This window comes from Cervus elaphus, chromosome 4, assembly GCF_910594005.1.
Source record: "Cervus elaphus chromosome 4, mCerEla1.1, whole genome shotgun sequence".
NCBI classification, from domain to species: Eukaryota; Metazoa; Chordata; class Mammalia; order Artiodactyla; family Cervidae; genus Cervus; species Cervus elaphus.
The window spans coordinates 41481596-41498610 of record NC_057818.1 but is presented as its reverse complement, the minus strand read 5'-3'; the positions used below and the strand labels follow the sequence as shown (position 1 = coordinate 41498610).

General features: G+C 47.9%; 1 protein-coding gene across 8 annotated transcripts in view; it reads right to left on the bottom strand.

Moving 5' to 3' along the window:
* ZNF536 (zinc finger protein 536) overlaps positions 1-17015 on the bottom strand; it is a 444782-nt gene that overhangs the window by 153500 nt on the left and 274267 nt on the right. For 6 of the 8 annotated variants that reach the window (XM_043899042.1, XM_043899040.1, XM_043899046.1 and 3 more), the window contains 2 exons: positions 13591-13743; positions 7086-7139 (listed from right to left, as the gene is read on the bottom strand). In XM_043899042.1, coding sequence (XP_043754977.1) covers positions 7086-7139; positions 13591-13743 — 207 coding nt within the window. The remainder of the gene's footprint in view (positions 1-7085; positions 7140-13590; positions 13744-17015) is intronic. The other 2 variants (XM_043899045.1, XM_043899047.1) reach the window with 1 other exon arrangement.

The following is a 17015-nucleotide window of genomic DNA, read 5'->3' as shown; positions in this document are numbered from 1 at the left end:
GAATTTAAATATATTCTAAGAATTTGTGCACAGTCCAGGGTCTTTTCTGGACCTTGGAATCAAAAAGCTCTCTGGAAGGAATGGGACTGTTTGAGTTCCTTGTTTACAACAGCACTCTGTCAATAATCATAATTATTTCTCCAAGGAAACTCAGGCATTCCCCACCACTTCTTCTGTTCTGTTGTAAAACAGAGTGATCTAAAGCAATAGCAAGTCAAGGGTGGATGGTGTATTCTGGAGACATTTTACCATGTCTAGTCTCAGATGATGCTGGATTCCCAGTCTCCAGGCACAGGGTATTTTGGGGTAATCTGCTTATTAGGGGCAAGGGGAGGGTGCATGGATTTTGTAAATAAGAGGACCCCCAGCCTGGGTTCTGACAGAGGACTCCGTGTCACCTCCAGACTGTGTGCTCCAGCCTTGGAGAAGCTACACCTGCCTCATCAGATGGGGGCTGTGTACTTCTCTTTCCCTCCTACGTGCAGCTGAAGGTTCCCCGGGACGCATCAGAGAAGACCCAGCTGGGACTCTCTTTCTCAAGACCAGCGACATGGATCTACAGGAAGACTCAGTCCCTTTGACGTAGAGGTACAAATGGCTTAAGGCACCATTTCCCACTTCTTGAAGTCAATGCCCATGATAGGCTCCAATTCCCTTCAGTCACTGCTATGTGACATCCTACCGGAGACTAGGGAACTCTGTGGGATGGGCATTGTGGATGGGGTACTTCTGGGCTGACCTAGAAGTCCAGTGCCAATTGCAGCAGAGGCAGCCCCTGAAGCTAAGGGGCAGGGGTTGGGGGGGAGCGGGCTGTGGGGCTTGTGGCAGGAAAGCCTGACAAGGAACTCACGATCCTGGTCCACGGGCTGGTGTAAGGCCTGGGGGACGGCCCTGCAGTGAGAGTTGGCAAAGGTGCCTGCAGGTATTGGATGAGACTCAGGATGCATTTCAAAAATGCACCTGGAAATGATTAAGCGCATCTGGTGAAGGGTGTGCAGAGCATGCATGGGCATCCATCAGCATGAGCTGCAGCGGGAGAAGTCAGGGCTTCCCTCCACGCCTGGTGGGGTGGGGGCAGCCTTTCCTGGCCGACTGCAAGCATGCTCGGGGGATGTGTGTCGATTACCAAGGGACACACACTTGAAATGCTCATTGGAGCAGCGGTTCTCAGACTGTACTGAGCATTAGAACCCCCAAGGGAGTTTAAAACAACGGTCCTGGGACCCAAAGCACAGCAGTTCTGATTCCCTGGGTCTGGGGGAGGGAGGCAGAAGTGGGTGGTTCCATAGGTGTCCCTGATGATTCTGATGTCAACAGTGTAAACGTTATATTTTGAAAAATCAAAGTGGAGCTGCTTGAAGAGCTTTAACAAGTGCTGATAACTGGTCCCACCTTTATTTCCAGAAGTTCCCCTGGCAGATTGGCCTTTGGGGTTGGCCTGAGGGGGCAAAGGCCCTCAGGAGCCTGGGTGGAGAACCACTACATGGAGCCTCCCTGGGAAGTGCCTTTCTACGTTGATACTGTGGGACCGAGTAGCAGAGGAACTAGTCTGGACCTCTGGACCCCAGGAGGCATTTGGAGAGTCTGGGATAGATATCCTGGACTATTTTTGCTCCACTGGGCACAGGATTCTCATCTTGGGACCTTTGCTTCCTTGACCTGTAATGTGGCAAGTTGGAGCATTGTTCTCTGTGGCATCGTGTCAATTCTAAAGGCCGCGTCCAGAGCTAAACCAAGTTTCCTGAATGATGCCAGAGACATACATGTCCATACCTGTATGCAACTGCACACCCAGAAACACACAGATTCATTCACACAGGCTGTGAGGGAATGAGCAAGTCCCTACCCACCGAGTACTGTAATTCTTCAGTACTCAAACTTCACTGAAACTAGGTGAAGAATCAAAAAGACAAGACCCCTGCTCTCACGGCTTTGAGAGGAGACATCAGAGATATTACAGTGAGAGGCACACCACACATTACACACACACACCATACACCACATTCACACACACATTGTACACATACCACACATCACACGCACATATACCACACCACACACACACCACACAGCACACACACACATACCACACACAACCCACATCACATTACACACCACACACACACAACCCACACGCCTCATTACACACCACACACACACACAGACACTATACACATACCATACCACACACACATACCACACACAACCCACACATCTACATCACATTACACACTACACACACACATACGACATACCACACATCACACACAAACACGTACCACACCACACACACACCACACAGCACACACACACACACATACCACACACAACCCACACGTCACATTACACACCACACACACACACACACGTACCACACATCACATCACACACACCACACCACACACACACCACATAGCACACACACACATACCACACACAACCCACACATCACATTACATACCACACACACACACACACACCACATACCACCCATCACATCACACAGACCACACCACACACACACATACCACACACAACACACATCACATTACACACCACACACACCCACACACGTACCACACCACACACACATACCACACAGCACACACACACACACCACACACAACCCACACATCACATTACACACACACACACACACACACCACATATCACACATCACATCACACACACCACACCACACACACATACCACAGAGCACACACACACATACCACACACAACTCACACATCACATTACACACACACACACACACACCACATATCACACATCACATCACACACACCACACCACACACACATACCACAGAGCACACACACACATACCACACACAACCCACATGTCACATTACACACCACACACACACACAGACACTATACACATACCATACCACACACACATACCACACACAACCCATATATCTACATCACATTACACACTACACACACACACACCCCCATACCACACAGCACATACACAGATACCACATAATCCCCAACATACACACATCACACACACACACACCACACATCACATCACACATACCACACACAACCCATACATCTACATCACATTACACACTACACACACACACACCCCCATACCACACAGCACATACACAGATACCACATAATCCCCAACATACACACATCACACACACACACACCACACATCACATCACACACACCACACCACACACACATATCACACAAAAATACCACACAACCCACACACACACACCACACATCACACACACACATACCACACACAACCCACACATCACATTACAAACACCACACACATACCACACACCAAATCACACACACCACACACACACAACTCAGCACACACACACACGCACATATATCATACATACCCCATACATCACATCACACACACATTACACACACCACACAGCACACACACATGCAGACACCACACAAACCCCTCCCCACACACCACACAACCACACACAGACACTACATATATGCCACGCACATTCACACACACAGAGACACCACATACATACCACAGACACACACATACACAGAGACACCATTCACACCCCACACATCACATACCACACAACCACACACACACAAACACCACACATATACCACATATCACATCACACAAAAAACACACACACACATACCACATAGCACACACACATACAGATGTCACATAAACCCCCTACACACACACACACCACACAACCACACACACAGACACTACATACATATCACACACATGCAACACACATATTCACACACACATACTACGCACACACCACACACACACACACATCACACAGTGTAGGAGAGGATCTCTTCACTTGACCCATTGCTCTTTCTCCAAGTAGGCTGAGACCTCCACTGTTTCAGGGGAGAAAGACCACAGTTGAGACACAAGGATAGTTCGTTCTCAGCATTTGAGTCTCCACCTGGTAAATTCAGGGCCACTAATAGAGTCCTCCAGGGTTATTTCGACGGCACAGGTTCTAGAAAGCCCCCGTGCACCTCCCCTGAGCACACCCTGGAAGAGCCCTCAGCGGTGGGTTTCTCCATGTGGCTTCACCTCCAAGTTCCTGAGGGGCTTTGTTTGGGTGACTGCCCCCTACCACCCAGTCCTCCAGATAAACGCTCCAGAGTGAGTCCACGGGATAAACCCACAAACTTTAGATATCTTGTTCCAAAATGAACAAAAACCCAGTTTCACTTTCTTTATAATCCCTAATGTGTAATAACCACTATTGCCCTCTGCCTTGAAGCCTTTCCTTGGCTCTCAGGGGCTTCATCATCATGAAGAGGACAGGGAAATGCCTCTCAGACCACTGCCAGCCCGGCTGGGTGCATTTCTGGCCAGCAGACCAGGGTCGGGGGTGGGGGGGCGGTGAGCATATCCCCTGGGGAATCCTGGCCATGCCACGGTGTTGTTTCTATTGCAAACATCCCAGCTGTTTCCCAGCCTCCCTGAGGGCACATTTCGGTGTGCTCGGGAGGCAAACGTCTCACCACAGTGGCCTGGACTGCGTGGGAGAAACCGTCAGCACATTCAGCGCTCGGAGGTGCAGTCAAGGTCTGCTCTTCACTTTGCTTGACAGGACAAATGCCGAGCCCCATGCCGGGAGCCTCTCCTTAGTCAGCGCCACCCCATCTGGCCTGCACTAGGCTGGCTTTAACAAAGCCCCAGGCTTCTGCCAAGGAGCGGGTCAGTGGGCCACCCAGCCCTCTTCTACCAGCCGGGCTCTGCCCAAGACTTGGAAAGGCGTTCTGTGCAGCCCTGTGGCCCAGGCAACCTCAGACCCTGCCAGCAGCTCTGTCCAGTTGAATGATTGTCCACTTAGGCCCATAATGAGTCCAAATCTACTTGGGGGATCAGACAATTCGCCCCAGGCCTCCAGGGCAACATGAGCCCTCTGGTCACCTCCATGATATTTGGATTCAATATCTTTGCATCTGCTTGTTGCAGGAGCCACACACACAGATGCTTTCAGAACCCAACAGATGATAGGAGTGTGTGAAAGAGCGGGGTGGGGGGCCACCCCCCTCTCCTGGAGGGGAACTGTCACCCAACGCCATCAGGAGCGAATACTAGGACCTTTGACTGTCTAAGGAATGTCTTACCTCAAGATTTCTACATGCAATATCCCAGTTATTAAATAATGGCATGCACTTAAAAACTTTTTCAAGCCAAGGACCCTATTCTGCAGACTGCATCTGGTCTATGAAACTTGTGTCTGGGAAAAGCACGATGAGTGTTGAGCCTTTCATCCACTGAAGGAAGCACGATAGCCAATGGGGGTGCCTTTCTGTGGGGAAACTTCTCACAATATTTTAAAGGAATAGGATGTGGTCCCAAACAATGCATTGCTAGAAAAGAAAGTTTTGCTAGAAAAGGCATAATAAATTAAAAAACCGCCAGTTCATCATTTCATGGACTAGTGAAATTATTGAAACCATCTTACATTAAACCAGCTACCCACTGACACATGGCATAAGATGTATATTCAATTTTGGAATATCATTGATAACATCTCCAAGTCGTTGTATCATAAATTTTAAGAAATATACGACCAGTGGTTTAATTAGTTCACTGTACCTATTTTTACATGGTCATGTCTTTCATCATTCTGAGCCTCACTTTGCACTTGATATTCGAGGAAACTTCACTGTTCTGGGGAGTTATTCTGGAACTATTCAGAGCAAGTTCCCTATAGCACTTCTCCAAAAATGACAGGGGGATTCATTTTATTCTCTTTGGAAATCCCTTTATCAAGCTTTTAAGAAGGGCTTCATGTGTCTAACTTTTGTATGTGTGTGTTAAACCGCAAAAGTGCTTTTGCTTTTAAGTTGGGGAACCGAATATTTTTCCGTATTTGCACCCTCTATTTGATATTTATTTAGTCTTTCTACATATCTTTACTTAGTTAATACCAGGAGAGATAAATATGGTGGTGCCTTTGCAGCGAAGCTTCAGTACATTAATATAAATTGTACACTAATTCCCCCAAAGCATATATATGTTGTAAACCTGAAGACTTTTCACACAGCTGCTTATTGCTAAACAGTGCCTTGTCCAGAAGGGGACAATCTGTGTCTCTAATTGCTGTCACTGAAGCCGAGATTCATTATGTGACTTTCCCATTAAAATGTGAGCATTAATTTGTATAATGAAATATCACCCACTGCAGTGTTCATTAGCCATGCCCTACTGTATACGGCACATTGTTAGCTACCTAGAAACTGTAGTTAATTTCACTAATGGATATTTCCCTACTTAGTGTTTGGTAGGAAATTTATACTGTAACATTACCTCTTAAACTTTTAAGGAAATTTAAATTCAATCAATTATTTTCAACAAAAGTTTGGGATGTCATTAAGGCAAGAAAAGCAAGGATGGGGGACTGTGGAGGAAGAAAATGGGCTTTTAGTTCATCTTAGAGAAATGGTGGAATTTTAATTCAAAACAAAAAGAAAAAAAGGAATCATCTCCTTTTGGGCAAGTGGGTCTTTTGTTTTTTCATCATTACGCAGGTGGCTGTCCCCCACGAAGAACAACAACTCACACTCTCCTTTTAGAAAAGGAAATGGGAAGCGCGCCCATTTTAACCAATCCTTTCTTGAACATTTATTCAAAATGCTTTTATAAATGTTAAAACAGCCTGGTTACCTCGCCTAGAAGAGGAAATACAGACGCATCAAAGGTAAGCTGTGTGCGTATCAGGTGTAAGGCACCTGGCTTAGGTGGCTGAACTTTCATCCCACCCACATCTGCATACCAGTTGGTGCTTAGTTAAAAGGCAATTTCCAGAAGGGCAGTGGGAGTTTATCTTCTCCACGAGACCAGCGTCTACTCCACCCCACCTTCCACGCCAGCGCCAGGGCGCCTCCACCAGCCTCTGTGGCCATGCCCCTGCCTCACCACCTCCCTAAGCTCCTTGTGCAAAGGGTAAACAGAGGCAAGCCGGGTCAAGGGGGCCTCAGGCCAGGCTGAGTTAGGGGAGGGGAGGAGCCAGGGTGCACAGTACTTCCCTTTTAAATCGCCGAAAGGCTGCGTCAACACACCTTGTGGGTACAAGTCACTTCCTTTCCTCCCGCTGGTTATGGTGTGGACACACACTGTCAAAGAAATGTCGCATTAATTCCCTAAAACAAGCCAAAGGTTCACCCAGAAAAGTAAAAATAGCAGTACAGCACAGTGGTTAAAAGAATGGGATTCTAAATGAGGCAGATCTGAATTATGATCTGTAGTCAATGCTGGGCAACTCCAAGTGGGTAACCTCACGTCTCTGAGGCTCAGTTCCCTCCCTTGCAAAGGGGATGAGGTGGGGAGGAGAGGAGGGGGTGGGATGGGAGGGGTGGAACCTGGTCTCCAAGGTGCTGTGAGGATTAAGGGGTGAATAATAATAATCCATGAGCAGTGAGCCGCACTTAGCAGTGTTTGCACATGTGAGTGCATAGAAAGTGATGACTACAGTGACTACCTTTGTCATTGTTATATTATCCTTGTTGGCTGAATTTTTCTGTGGCCATTGGTTGCTGTCATGCTGTGTAGACAGCCTCAGTCATGAAGCAAGAAAACCCCCAGGGTGTACCTCCCCCCAAGGAAGGGCTCCCAGCCCTCTGGAGGGACTGCAGGAGAGAAGGTCTCTCACCCCCACCGCTTCCTTCAGACCCATCAGACAAAGAAGACTCATGCCTGGTGCCAAGAATGCAGGTGAGCCCCAAGGAGGACACCCTGTGTATCCCACCCAGGCAGCACCCAGCCACTGCATCCTGGAGGAAGCACCCAGAAGGGTAGGCAGCGCTGGGCATGCCCTTTAGCCCACCCTGAGACCCCCAGAGAACCACTGCTGGCTTCCCTGTGCAAATCTAGTCCCATAAAGAGGTTCCCAACTCTGGGCCAGAGGCGGACATGCAGCAAATAAAAACCAGATTAATAAACCACGCGCATACTTTGAGAGGGGACAAAAACTAATGAGATTTATTTTTAATTAGTCTCTGAACTTTAGTGCCTCCAAGTTTTCATGAGTGAGGTTGCTTAGTACATTTCTCTACACTGGTCATTCCTGAGACAGCAGGCATCACCAGGGACACTCGACACACAGGTGGGCCAACACACGGGGTGTTCTATCCTTCTGGGGCTTGTGGGAAACACAGGCCCCTCCAGCCTTTCAGGAACTGATCAGCACCTGCCAATCTCCTGCACAAAAGAGACACACTGGACCCTTCAGAGTATCCCCAGTATCCAGTGGTACTGGAGGAGGGGGAAGTGAGGGAACGGATGGAGTGCTTTTGCAGGCAGCTCTTAATGAAATGACTGGCTGGCCTCAGTCAAGGGCAACCTGGGGGCCTCCCTGCCTCCTGCTACATGGATGACTAAGTGTTTGCTGATGCATCTCTGCGATGGTTAAGTGTATGCATCAACTCGATAGGGCCACAGGTTGCCCAGATGTTTGGTCAAACACGATACTGGATGTGTCTGTGAGGGTCTTTCTGGACGAGATTAACATTTGAAGAGCAGACCAAGAAGGAAGATTGTCTTTCCCAGTGTGGAGGGCCTCACCACTCGGCTGAAGCCTTGAATAGAACACATCTGAACAGGGAGCTGTCTCTTTGAGCTGGAAGGCTAGTCTTCTCCTGTCCTGGGACTCCATCTCAGACTAGGACTTAAACATCAGCCATCTTGCTTCCCAGGCCTCTGGATTCAGACAGGAACTTATACCATCCCCTGTCCTGGGCCTCCAGCTGCTGGCTGCAAATCATGGGACTTCTCAGCCTCCATAATCGAGTGAGCCAATTCCTTATAATAAAGACCTCTCTCTCTTTCTCTCTCTCTCTATATATACTAGGTATAGGTATATAGATGTGTATATATATGTGTGTGTGTATATGTGCATAGATATGTATAGATATAGATATAGATATAGATATAGATATACATAGGGGCTTCCCTTGTGGCTCAGCTGGGAAAGAATCTGCCCGCAATGTGGGAGGCCTGGGTTCGATCCCTGTGTTGGGAAGATCCCCTGGAGAAAGGAAAGGCTTCTCACTCCAGTATTCTGGCCTGGAGAAGTCCATGGACTGTATAGTCCATGAGGTCGCAAAGAGTCAGACACGACTGAGCAACTTTCACTTTCACTTTCAGATATATATAGATATGTGTGTATATGTATATTGATGTGTATACATGTATATAGGGCTTCCCCAGTGGCTCAGCAGTAAAGACTCTGCCTCCAATGAAGGAGTCACAGGATATGCGGGTTCAATCCCTAGGTCAGGAAGATCTCCTGGAGGAGGACACAGCAACCCACTCCAGTATTCTTGCCTGGAGAATCCTCATGGAGAGAGGAGCCTGGAGGGCTACAGAGTTGGACATGACTGAAGTGACACAGCATGCACACTCAGCACACAGACAAATGTATATTGAGGTCTATATATATGTATGTTTGTTGTCCAGTTGCTAAGTCGTGTCTGACTCTCTGTGACCCCAAAGACTGCAGCATGCCAGGCTTCCCTTTCCTTCATTATCTCCCAGAGTTTGTTCAAACTCTTGTCCATTGAGTCGCTGATGCCATCCAACCATCTCATCCTCTGTCACTCCCTTCTCCTCCTGCCCTCAATCTTTCCATAAAACATATACATATATATGTATATAGATGCTTCCCTGGTGGCTCAGATAGTAAAGAATTTGCCTGCAATGCAGGAGACCTGGGGTTCAATCAATCCCTGGGTCAGAAGGTTGCCCTGGAGGAGGAAATGGCAACCCACTCCAGTATTCTTGCCTAGAGAATCTCATGGACAGAGGAGCCTAGTGGGCTACAGTCCATATGGTTGCAGAGTCAGACACAACTGAAGTGACTTAGCATGCATGGACACATGAATATATATGTATATATGTGTGTATATTGCATAGATGTATATAGATGTGTATATGTATATATAAAAATGTGTATATATGTAGATTGATGTGTCTATATATGTATATGCACACAGATGTGTCTATATAGATATATACATAGATACATATATATGTATATAGATGTGTAAACACACACTGTTTCCCTGGAGAGCCCTAACTGACACAGTCTTTTTACTGTCTGGCTCTGAATTCCAGTCACCAGCACTGTGCTCTAGTAGACAAATCAGACACATCTAGTGATTTGGTCCTAATCAGCCAGACTTTCAAACAGGAGAGGAGTTCCGCCTTCCCTCGGTGGAATCAGCAATCAACATCTTCCCTGCAGTAGCCAGAGTGGGGCAGCCCTAGGACCTGAGGGTCCTCTGGGTGCTCCTCTCTGTTCCCCATAGATCTGGCTGGAGCTCGGCGGCAGCCGAAATGTTCTAGCTCCCTGCAGGCTCTGCCCAGCCCCCAGGTGTTCAGAGCAATCTGACTGGTGCATCTGCTGAGAACCTCTCTAATAGACAGGTGTTGGAGAAGAAGAGCAGTAATTGAGTTAATGTAGCAGAGTTAAAAAAGGAAAGTGGTTTTTTTTTATCAGTTGATGCTATACGATCAAAACTTCCCACAGAGGTGGAGTAGGACAGAAAGATACACAGAGAATATACCACCTCATATCCTGACCAATTAAAATATATTTATTACACATCAGATTTTTAATATGCTCATATGGGTTCATTATAGAAAAACTTCAAAAGATGGCATTTTGGAAAACAACTGTTCTATTTTGGAAACTGCTGTCCTCTGACCATGTCATCTGGAAACACAAAACCACAAAGAGAAAGGGGAAGGCAGTCCAGGACGTCGCCACAACTGGGGCCCCTATTAACTCATTCATTAACAAACCACTTGATTTTGATTTTTAATTACTCACGTAATCTATGCTTTTACATTGTCATAATGGATGTTTACTTTGGTGATTTATAACATGTAACACTTTCTGTTCTGTTAAAAAGCACAACTGTAAACATTTTCCAACTTCTTTGTTCTTTGATAAAAAAGGAAATTGATCTTTATCTGGTTACCATTCTGCCTTTCAAACCCTGCAAATTCTGCTTCCAAGGAGGGCTGGTGTGATGTTTCCATGACTTCGTTCATTTTCAACCTTATTCTGGGAAGTTTCCAGAATGCCTCGGTCCATGGCCCTATGTCGCTTGTCTCAACGTCACCAAAGACTGTTGGTCACAAACTTCAGAAGTTTACGAAGCAAAAGAAGCAGATGTTTGGACAAATACAGTCTTCCTCAAACTTTAAAACTTTCAAAAGCAGTATCCATTTGTTTCTACTCAGGTTCAGCAAGACTTCTTTTTGCTGGCTTCAGTCCTAACTTACCAGGAATATGCTCTGGCATTTCCACATAAACCACAGTCCAGCTGAGGGTGGGTGGGGGGGTCCCTGGGTCAGCAGAGCTCCTGGCTGGAAGACCCTGCCTCTTTCCTTCTTGACCCACACTAACCCTAGCAAGGCCAGTCTCACCTGCGGTGAACCATCACCTGCCTGGGAAATCCTGGCCCCAGAGCTTGTATCTACATCACGAGAAAGGGCAGAACCACCCTCTCACCATACCTGCCTGGACAGGTCTCTACACCTGTAGACAGCAGGATGGTGGATGTCCTGGTGGACTGTCTCCCACAGCCTGGCAGTCTGTGGGTCCCCAAGCCACAACATTGGGGGCCCTGGATACAACCTGAGAAGGAAAGTGGACATTGGTGTGGTTGGGAAAGCTGTCTTGTCCTGAACCCTTTCGCTGGGATGAGTTCTCTGAGAAGGGGACATGGGTGCCACTCTGAAGGTGAGGGCACAAGCCGGTGGGTGACCTATCTTACAGAGAAGTGCAAAGGTCCTGAGGCAGGAACTCAGGGACCCATCCCTGAGCTCCATCCACAACCATGAATCTAGCACCTGCAGGGTGGCTGCCACATGGTAGCTTCTGACCAGCTTGTGTGTGCAGGGGGTCTTTCTAGAAGGACCACAGTTTCCCAGGGAAGAGTCCAGGTTCCCCACTGCACTCACCCACTCCACGCTACCCAGCATAGAGCCGGTACCGCAGGAGAAGGGTCACTCACTTATTTGGTCTGTCATTCAACCTCTCAAATAAATGTACTGTGCCTCTGCTAAGCTATAGTTTACTGCAAGGTACTCTTGCAGGCCTGGAATTCTGTAGCAGTTAAAAAGGTGGACAATATTACCACCCTCACTTTCTACTTGGTGGAAGATAAACAACACATAAGGAAACGAACTGAACTGAACAAGATAATTTCACAAGGTGCTAAGTCTATGAAGAAAATAATACAGAGGCACAAGGGATATTTCAGGCAGAGTAGTTAGGAACAGTCCCTCTGAAGAGATCATGTGAAGCTAAGCCCCCAGTGACACCTGGAGGAAGACCAGTCCAGGGGGAGGGGGCAGTAGGTGCAGAGGTCCTGCGGCAGAAGCAAGGCCTCTTGCACAGGAGGAACAGGAAGACTGCAGTGGGGTCACAGGGAGGTGAAGAAGGTCAAGATGGTCGGATCCCATGGACCCCAGGGGGTGACAGGGCCTGCTGCAGAGTCCGTGCATGTTAGGAGGCCTCTCTTGCCTTGGGGTGACCCCATGAGAGAAAACTCTAGGACAGGGAGGGACAGTGGTGACGCCAACTGTACCCAGGCTGCATAGAAAGATGGCAGCCCGTAGCCACTATCCATGACCACCTGTCCTCAGGACGCTGGGTGGCAGGGAGACCTGTGCACATGGGTGAGGGTCCAGGTGAGGGCTCCCTGTCTTCCACAGCACGCCGAACACGAGGCCTGTATGCACTAAATATCGTGCACAACCCTGAGCTTTATTGATTCCTTGGGAAAGAGACCACAATTATTTTTGAAAATAGATGGCATATTTGTCTATCCTCTGAAGCAGCTCATACTCCAATAGATAATGTGTCGGGAGAAAAATCAAAGAAAATGGAGGTGTCCATATCTCAGATAGATTTTTTTTTTTTTGTATTGGCAATGTGCAAACAACTAGCAGAAAAGCTAACAAGAACCATGACCGAGGCTCGAGGCAGAGAGACCAAGAGAAGCCCTCACTGTGAGGGGCTCAGGCACTGCCAGCACACGGGAGATGGCAGTAGCCCAGAGGCTCGGTTAAGAGCATCTCAGTCTGTCTTTCGAGGAGATGCAGTGGAGAGCTACCCATTCCCCTCGCCATCTGTCCAAGTCCCAGGTGTGGGCACGGAACCCCAACGGGGCCGGAAGCCAGCCTGCCTTCAAAGACCTCCTACGTGACCTGTATATTTACAGTCTGAGTTGGGTTCTCGTCATCTGCACCTGAAAGACCCCTGGTCCGTAGGAGGATGTAGGAGGTGCGACTTCAGTGCAGCAGAAGGACACCATAAGCAAAACGTTTCGGGGCCTCGGACAAAGCACCATCACCCCGAACCTGGACCATGGGAGACCCACGTCCATATGCCGTGTATCATTCAGGAGGGTGAGTGTGGGGCAGGGAGGTAGGTCGGGAGGGTCAGTTCAGACCCAGACAGTAGTGCACAGACCGGCCCACAGAGGTTAGACCTGGGATAGGAGCGTGGCAGCCTGGGCCTCCTCCTCCGAGCTGTGCACCCAGATTTCTCACCTGTGTGTATCCTCAGGTGGACCTTTAGGTGATGGGATGTCCGGAAGGTTTTCCCGCAGTACGGGCAGTCCTTCATGGCCGATCCTAGGCTCCTGTCACGAAGTAGTGCGGGCTGCTGGACGCCGGCCGATCTCCCAGCCTCCTCGCCAATGTCTGCAGCGGAGGAGAAACGTTCTCACATCACTTCAGCACATGTCAGAAGTTGTTCACACCAAAACTGCTAACACCACACAAAGTTAAACATGTCAATACTACACCTGTCTATTTCATTCTTTAAATCTGACAGAATGCTGACAATTCATGTATTTTCTTGTTATTCTCTTAAATTATTTCATCTTTCCTATCATCATTTTAAGCAGCATATGGTACCTTTATATTGAACTGAATTAAACAAGAAAAGAAACAGCTGTGTCAGCAGCTGGTTTGATTTCTTCTTTTGCTTAGCTCCTATTAAGTATTTTTTTGCAAAAGTTTAAAAATGTTGGTGTTTGTTGAATCTGATTAATTTATAATATGGACTAGCTGGAGAGTTTGCTATAGGATCGAAATCACATTTGCATTATATCAAGCAACAAATGGAAAAAAATGCGTCTCGGCTGAGTCCCTAAGACACACAGACATACAGCTATTTTGGGACAGGAAAGAAAATTATCCCAAACTGATCATTTCTTCCTTGTAGAGTCTTGCCTCCATCGCTGGCTGGTGTAATCTCATGAAAGAGAGAAGAAAAAGTATGGAAATGTGGTTCCACAATTAGCCCATGATAAACATATAGTGACATATTCAAAGTCATGTGCAGAAACTCAGCTGCAAAACTCCCATAAACTTAGAGCACCACAGTTAAATCTTTGTGCAGTGACTTGAGAACTTCCTCTGTAAAGTATCAATACAAATTTTCCTTCCTGCTGTTATTTGTTATGTAACCCAAACCATTAGAAAATGGAATAAAATTTACATACGGCTGCCTTCTGCACAGAAATGATGGGACATAATAGTAAATAAAACTGTGAAAATATCTAGTGGTTGGGAGGATATGTTACTGCAACACCCGAGGCCTGACATCACACTGCCAAGGAGGCGACATCAGGGGGTGGGGCAGGAGCCGGGAATCTTGCCTCGAGAAGGGGAGGCACGCAAGCCTTCTCCCCTGGCCTCCCTGCCGGACTGGAGGCTGCTGCCTGGCACAGAACCCAAGCCCCCGAGGCTGGCAGGGTCCTGGCCACAGCTTCCGGCCCACCCTCCAGGCCTCGCGGTAGATTCACTATGAGAACAAGGGGACTTTCTGGGATAATAAGCAGACCTGTGAGTTCTGCAGAGAGCAAAATAAACAAGATTTGTACCTTCCAAGCAATGGAAAATGCAAATTGCTTTTATTCTTCAACATCCGTTCCTGGTGTTCTCTGCTCACAGCCAAAAGGGACAGACTTATAGGCCACGAACAAGGTGAAGGCAATCGCACTTAATTCTAATCTGGATGTTTGCTCGGAACAACGGTAGAACGCTTTGGCTTCAAGCATCCTCTGTGCATTCAGACTGTGTGCCACCCTGGAAAGTTTCCTGGAAGGCTCACTTTGACTCCTATTCTCCCCAACTCTTCTAACCACCCTTGGAAAAGAGTTGTTCAAAGGGTCTAATTGCCCAGCTTTTTCCTCAAAATTTTACACAGGTAGGAGGACTCGGTTCATCCACATCTAGAGCCCACCTGACCCTACCACTAGCTTTGTGCTTTGTCCACAAGACTGTGGAAAGACTTCCAGAGATGGCTACTGAGAAGGGCAAGCAGGCACAAAGGAGGCTCTCAAGATCATGGCAGACAAATGCCCCACATGCGGTCACAGCGGCCAGTCCCACGTCCACAGGTCACATCCATGAGGACTGCCGCCACCTCTGTGTTAAAGAACCAGTTTGCCAACAGTCCAGGAGGAAAATGGCCAGACACCAGATGCCCATTCCAAGTCAATCACATCCTAAGTATAAACAACTGGGAGGCCAACTCCTACTCATCTCGCCATACCCACATAGCCACCCAATAGCAAACCTGTTGCAATTGCTCCCCCAGTGTAACTCAGCTTATCTTTTGTGTGATCATGAGGTCAGCTTAAAATAACAATGAGCCTAATTAAAATTCTGCCCAAGTGCTCCCTGCAATGGGGTTAAGATATCCTATTTAAGTTAGGATGTCACGAGCCGTCACTTGAATGATGAACAGAACTAAGTGTTGACTTCAGCACAGGAGGAGGCAGGTGTGGGCTTTTGACGCCACATCCCTGCCCATCCCCATGTCCCACTATCAGCAGTTGAGCACCTCCCCTAGACCCCCCTCCATTGGAGCCTCTGGGGAGCAGTCCAACAAAGGAAAATAGAGAGTAGGGGGAAGGCATTTCCACTGCAGCTTTTGGTGAGCCCTGGCCCAGGGCATGCTATAGATAAATAGACAGATAAGGCCGCCACCATGCGCTCCCACAGGCTTTACAGAAGGTGAGGATGAGCTGCGTCCCACTATATGTCACTCTAAGTGATGGCCTGTATCTGTTTTCCTTTTATCTTTCTATCTTGGATATGTGTGGCCCAATAAAAAGAATAAATTTGTAAGATAAACAGCTTTCTTTGCAGATTTAAGAGTCTAATTTTCACTTTACACAGAATTTTTTTCTTCCCCCCTTGGAGGGCCAGAAGGCCTATGGCGTTTACCCTTAGACTAATCCAAGTAGAAAAACAAACTTGAGTGAGGATGAAGGGGAATTGTGGGTGGTCCCAGGAAGTGTCCGGAGAGGCTGGAAGCCAAGTATCCTCAGTGATGGTGGAGGAAGGCCCACTCGGCCGCACTCTCCCAGGGCCTGTGTGTGAGTCCCTGCCTATACATGGATGGGTACCCTTAAACAAGGTGTGCTAGACTAGGCCCCGCCCCGCTGAGAATCCAAGAGGCTGGCTCAGAGGGGAAGATGAAGCTGTTAACTCTGATTCCTTCTCTCCCCAGGGTGTAGAAGCACTAGCAGCTGTCTTTCCGCAAGACTCTCCAGACGGAGTCCCAAGGCTCTGCCTGTGGCCCCACACAGCCAGCCAAGGACACATCCATGGTCCTGGTTATGGACAGACCAGTCCTTCCCCAGATGATAGAAGGGAAGAAGCATCATAAAAAAAGACATGTGTGACCCTTTGTCAGGCCACATATGGATTGCTTTTGTTTGTGCTTTTTTTATATTCCGTTTTCTAAAATCTGCAGTATCTCTTCTCTCTGATCAGACCCTTGCTCTAAGTGTGTTGAGTAGAATGAAGCTGGGCATGTGAAAAGAGGTGGGCCTCAGACTTGCTGTCTGCTCCTCCTGCTCCTCTGTGAAAGCACCGCAGCCAGCTCCTCAAGGCTGGGGTGTCCCCAAGAGTGGGGACATCGGCTGCAGGCAACACGACCTCAGCCTGAGTGTGCT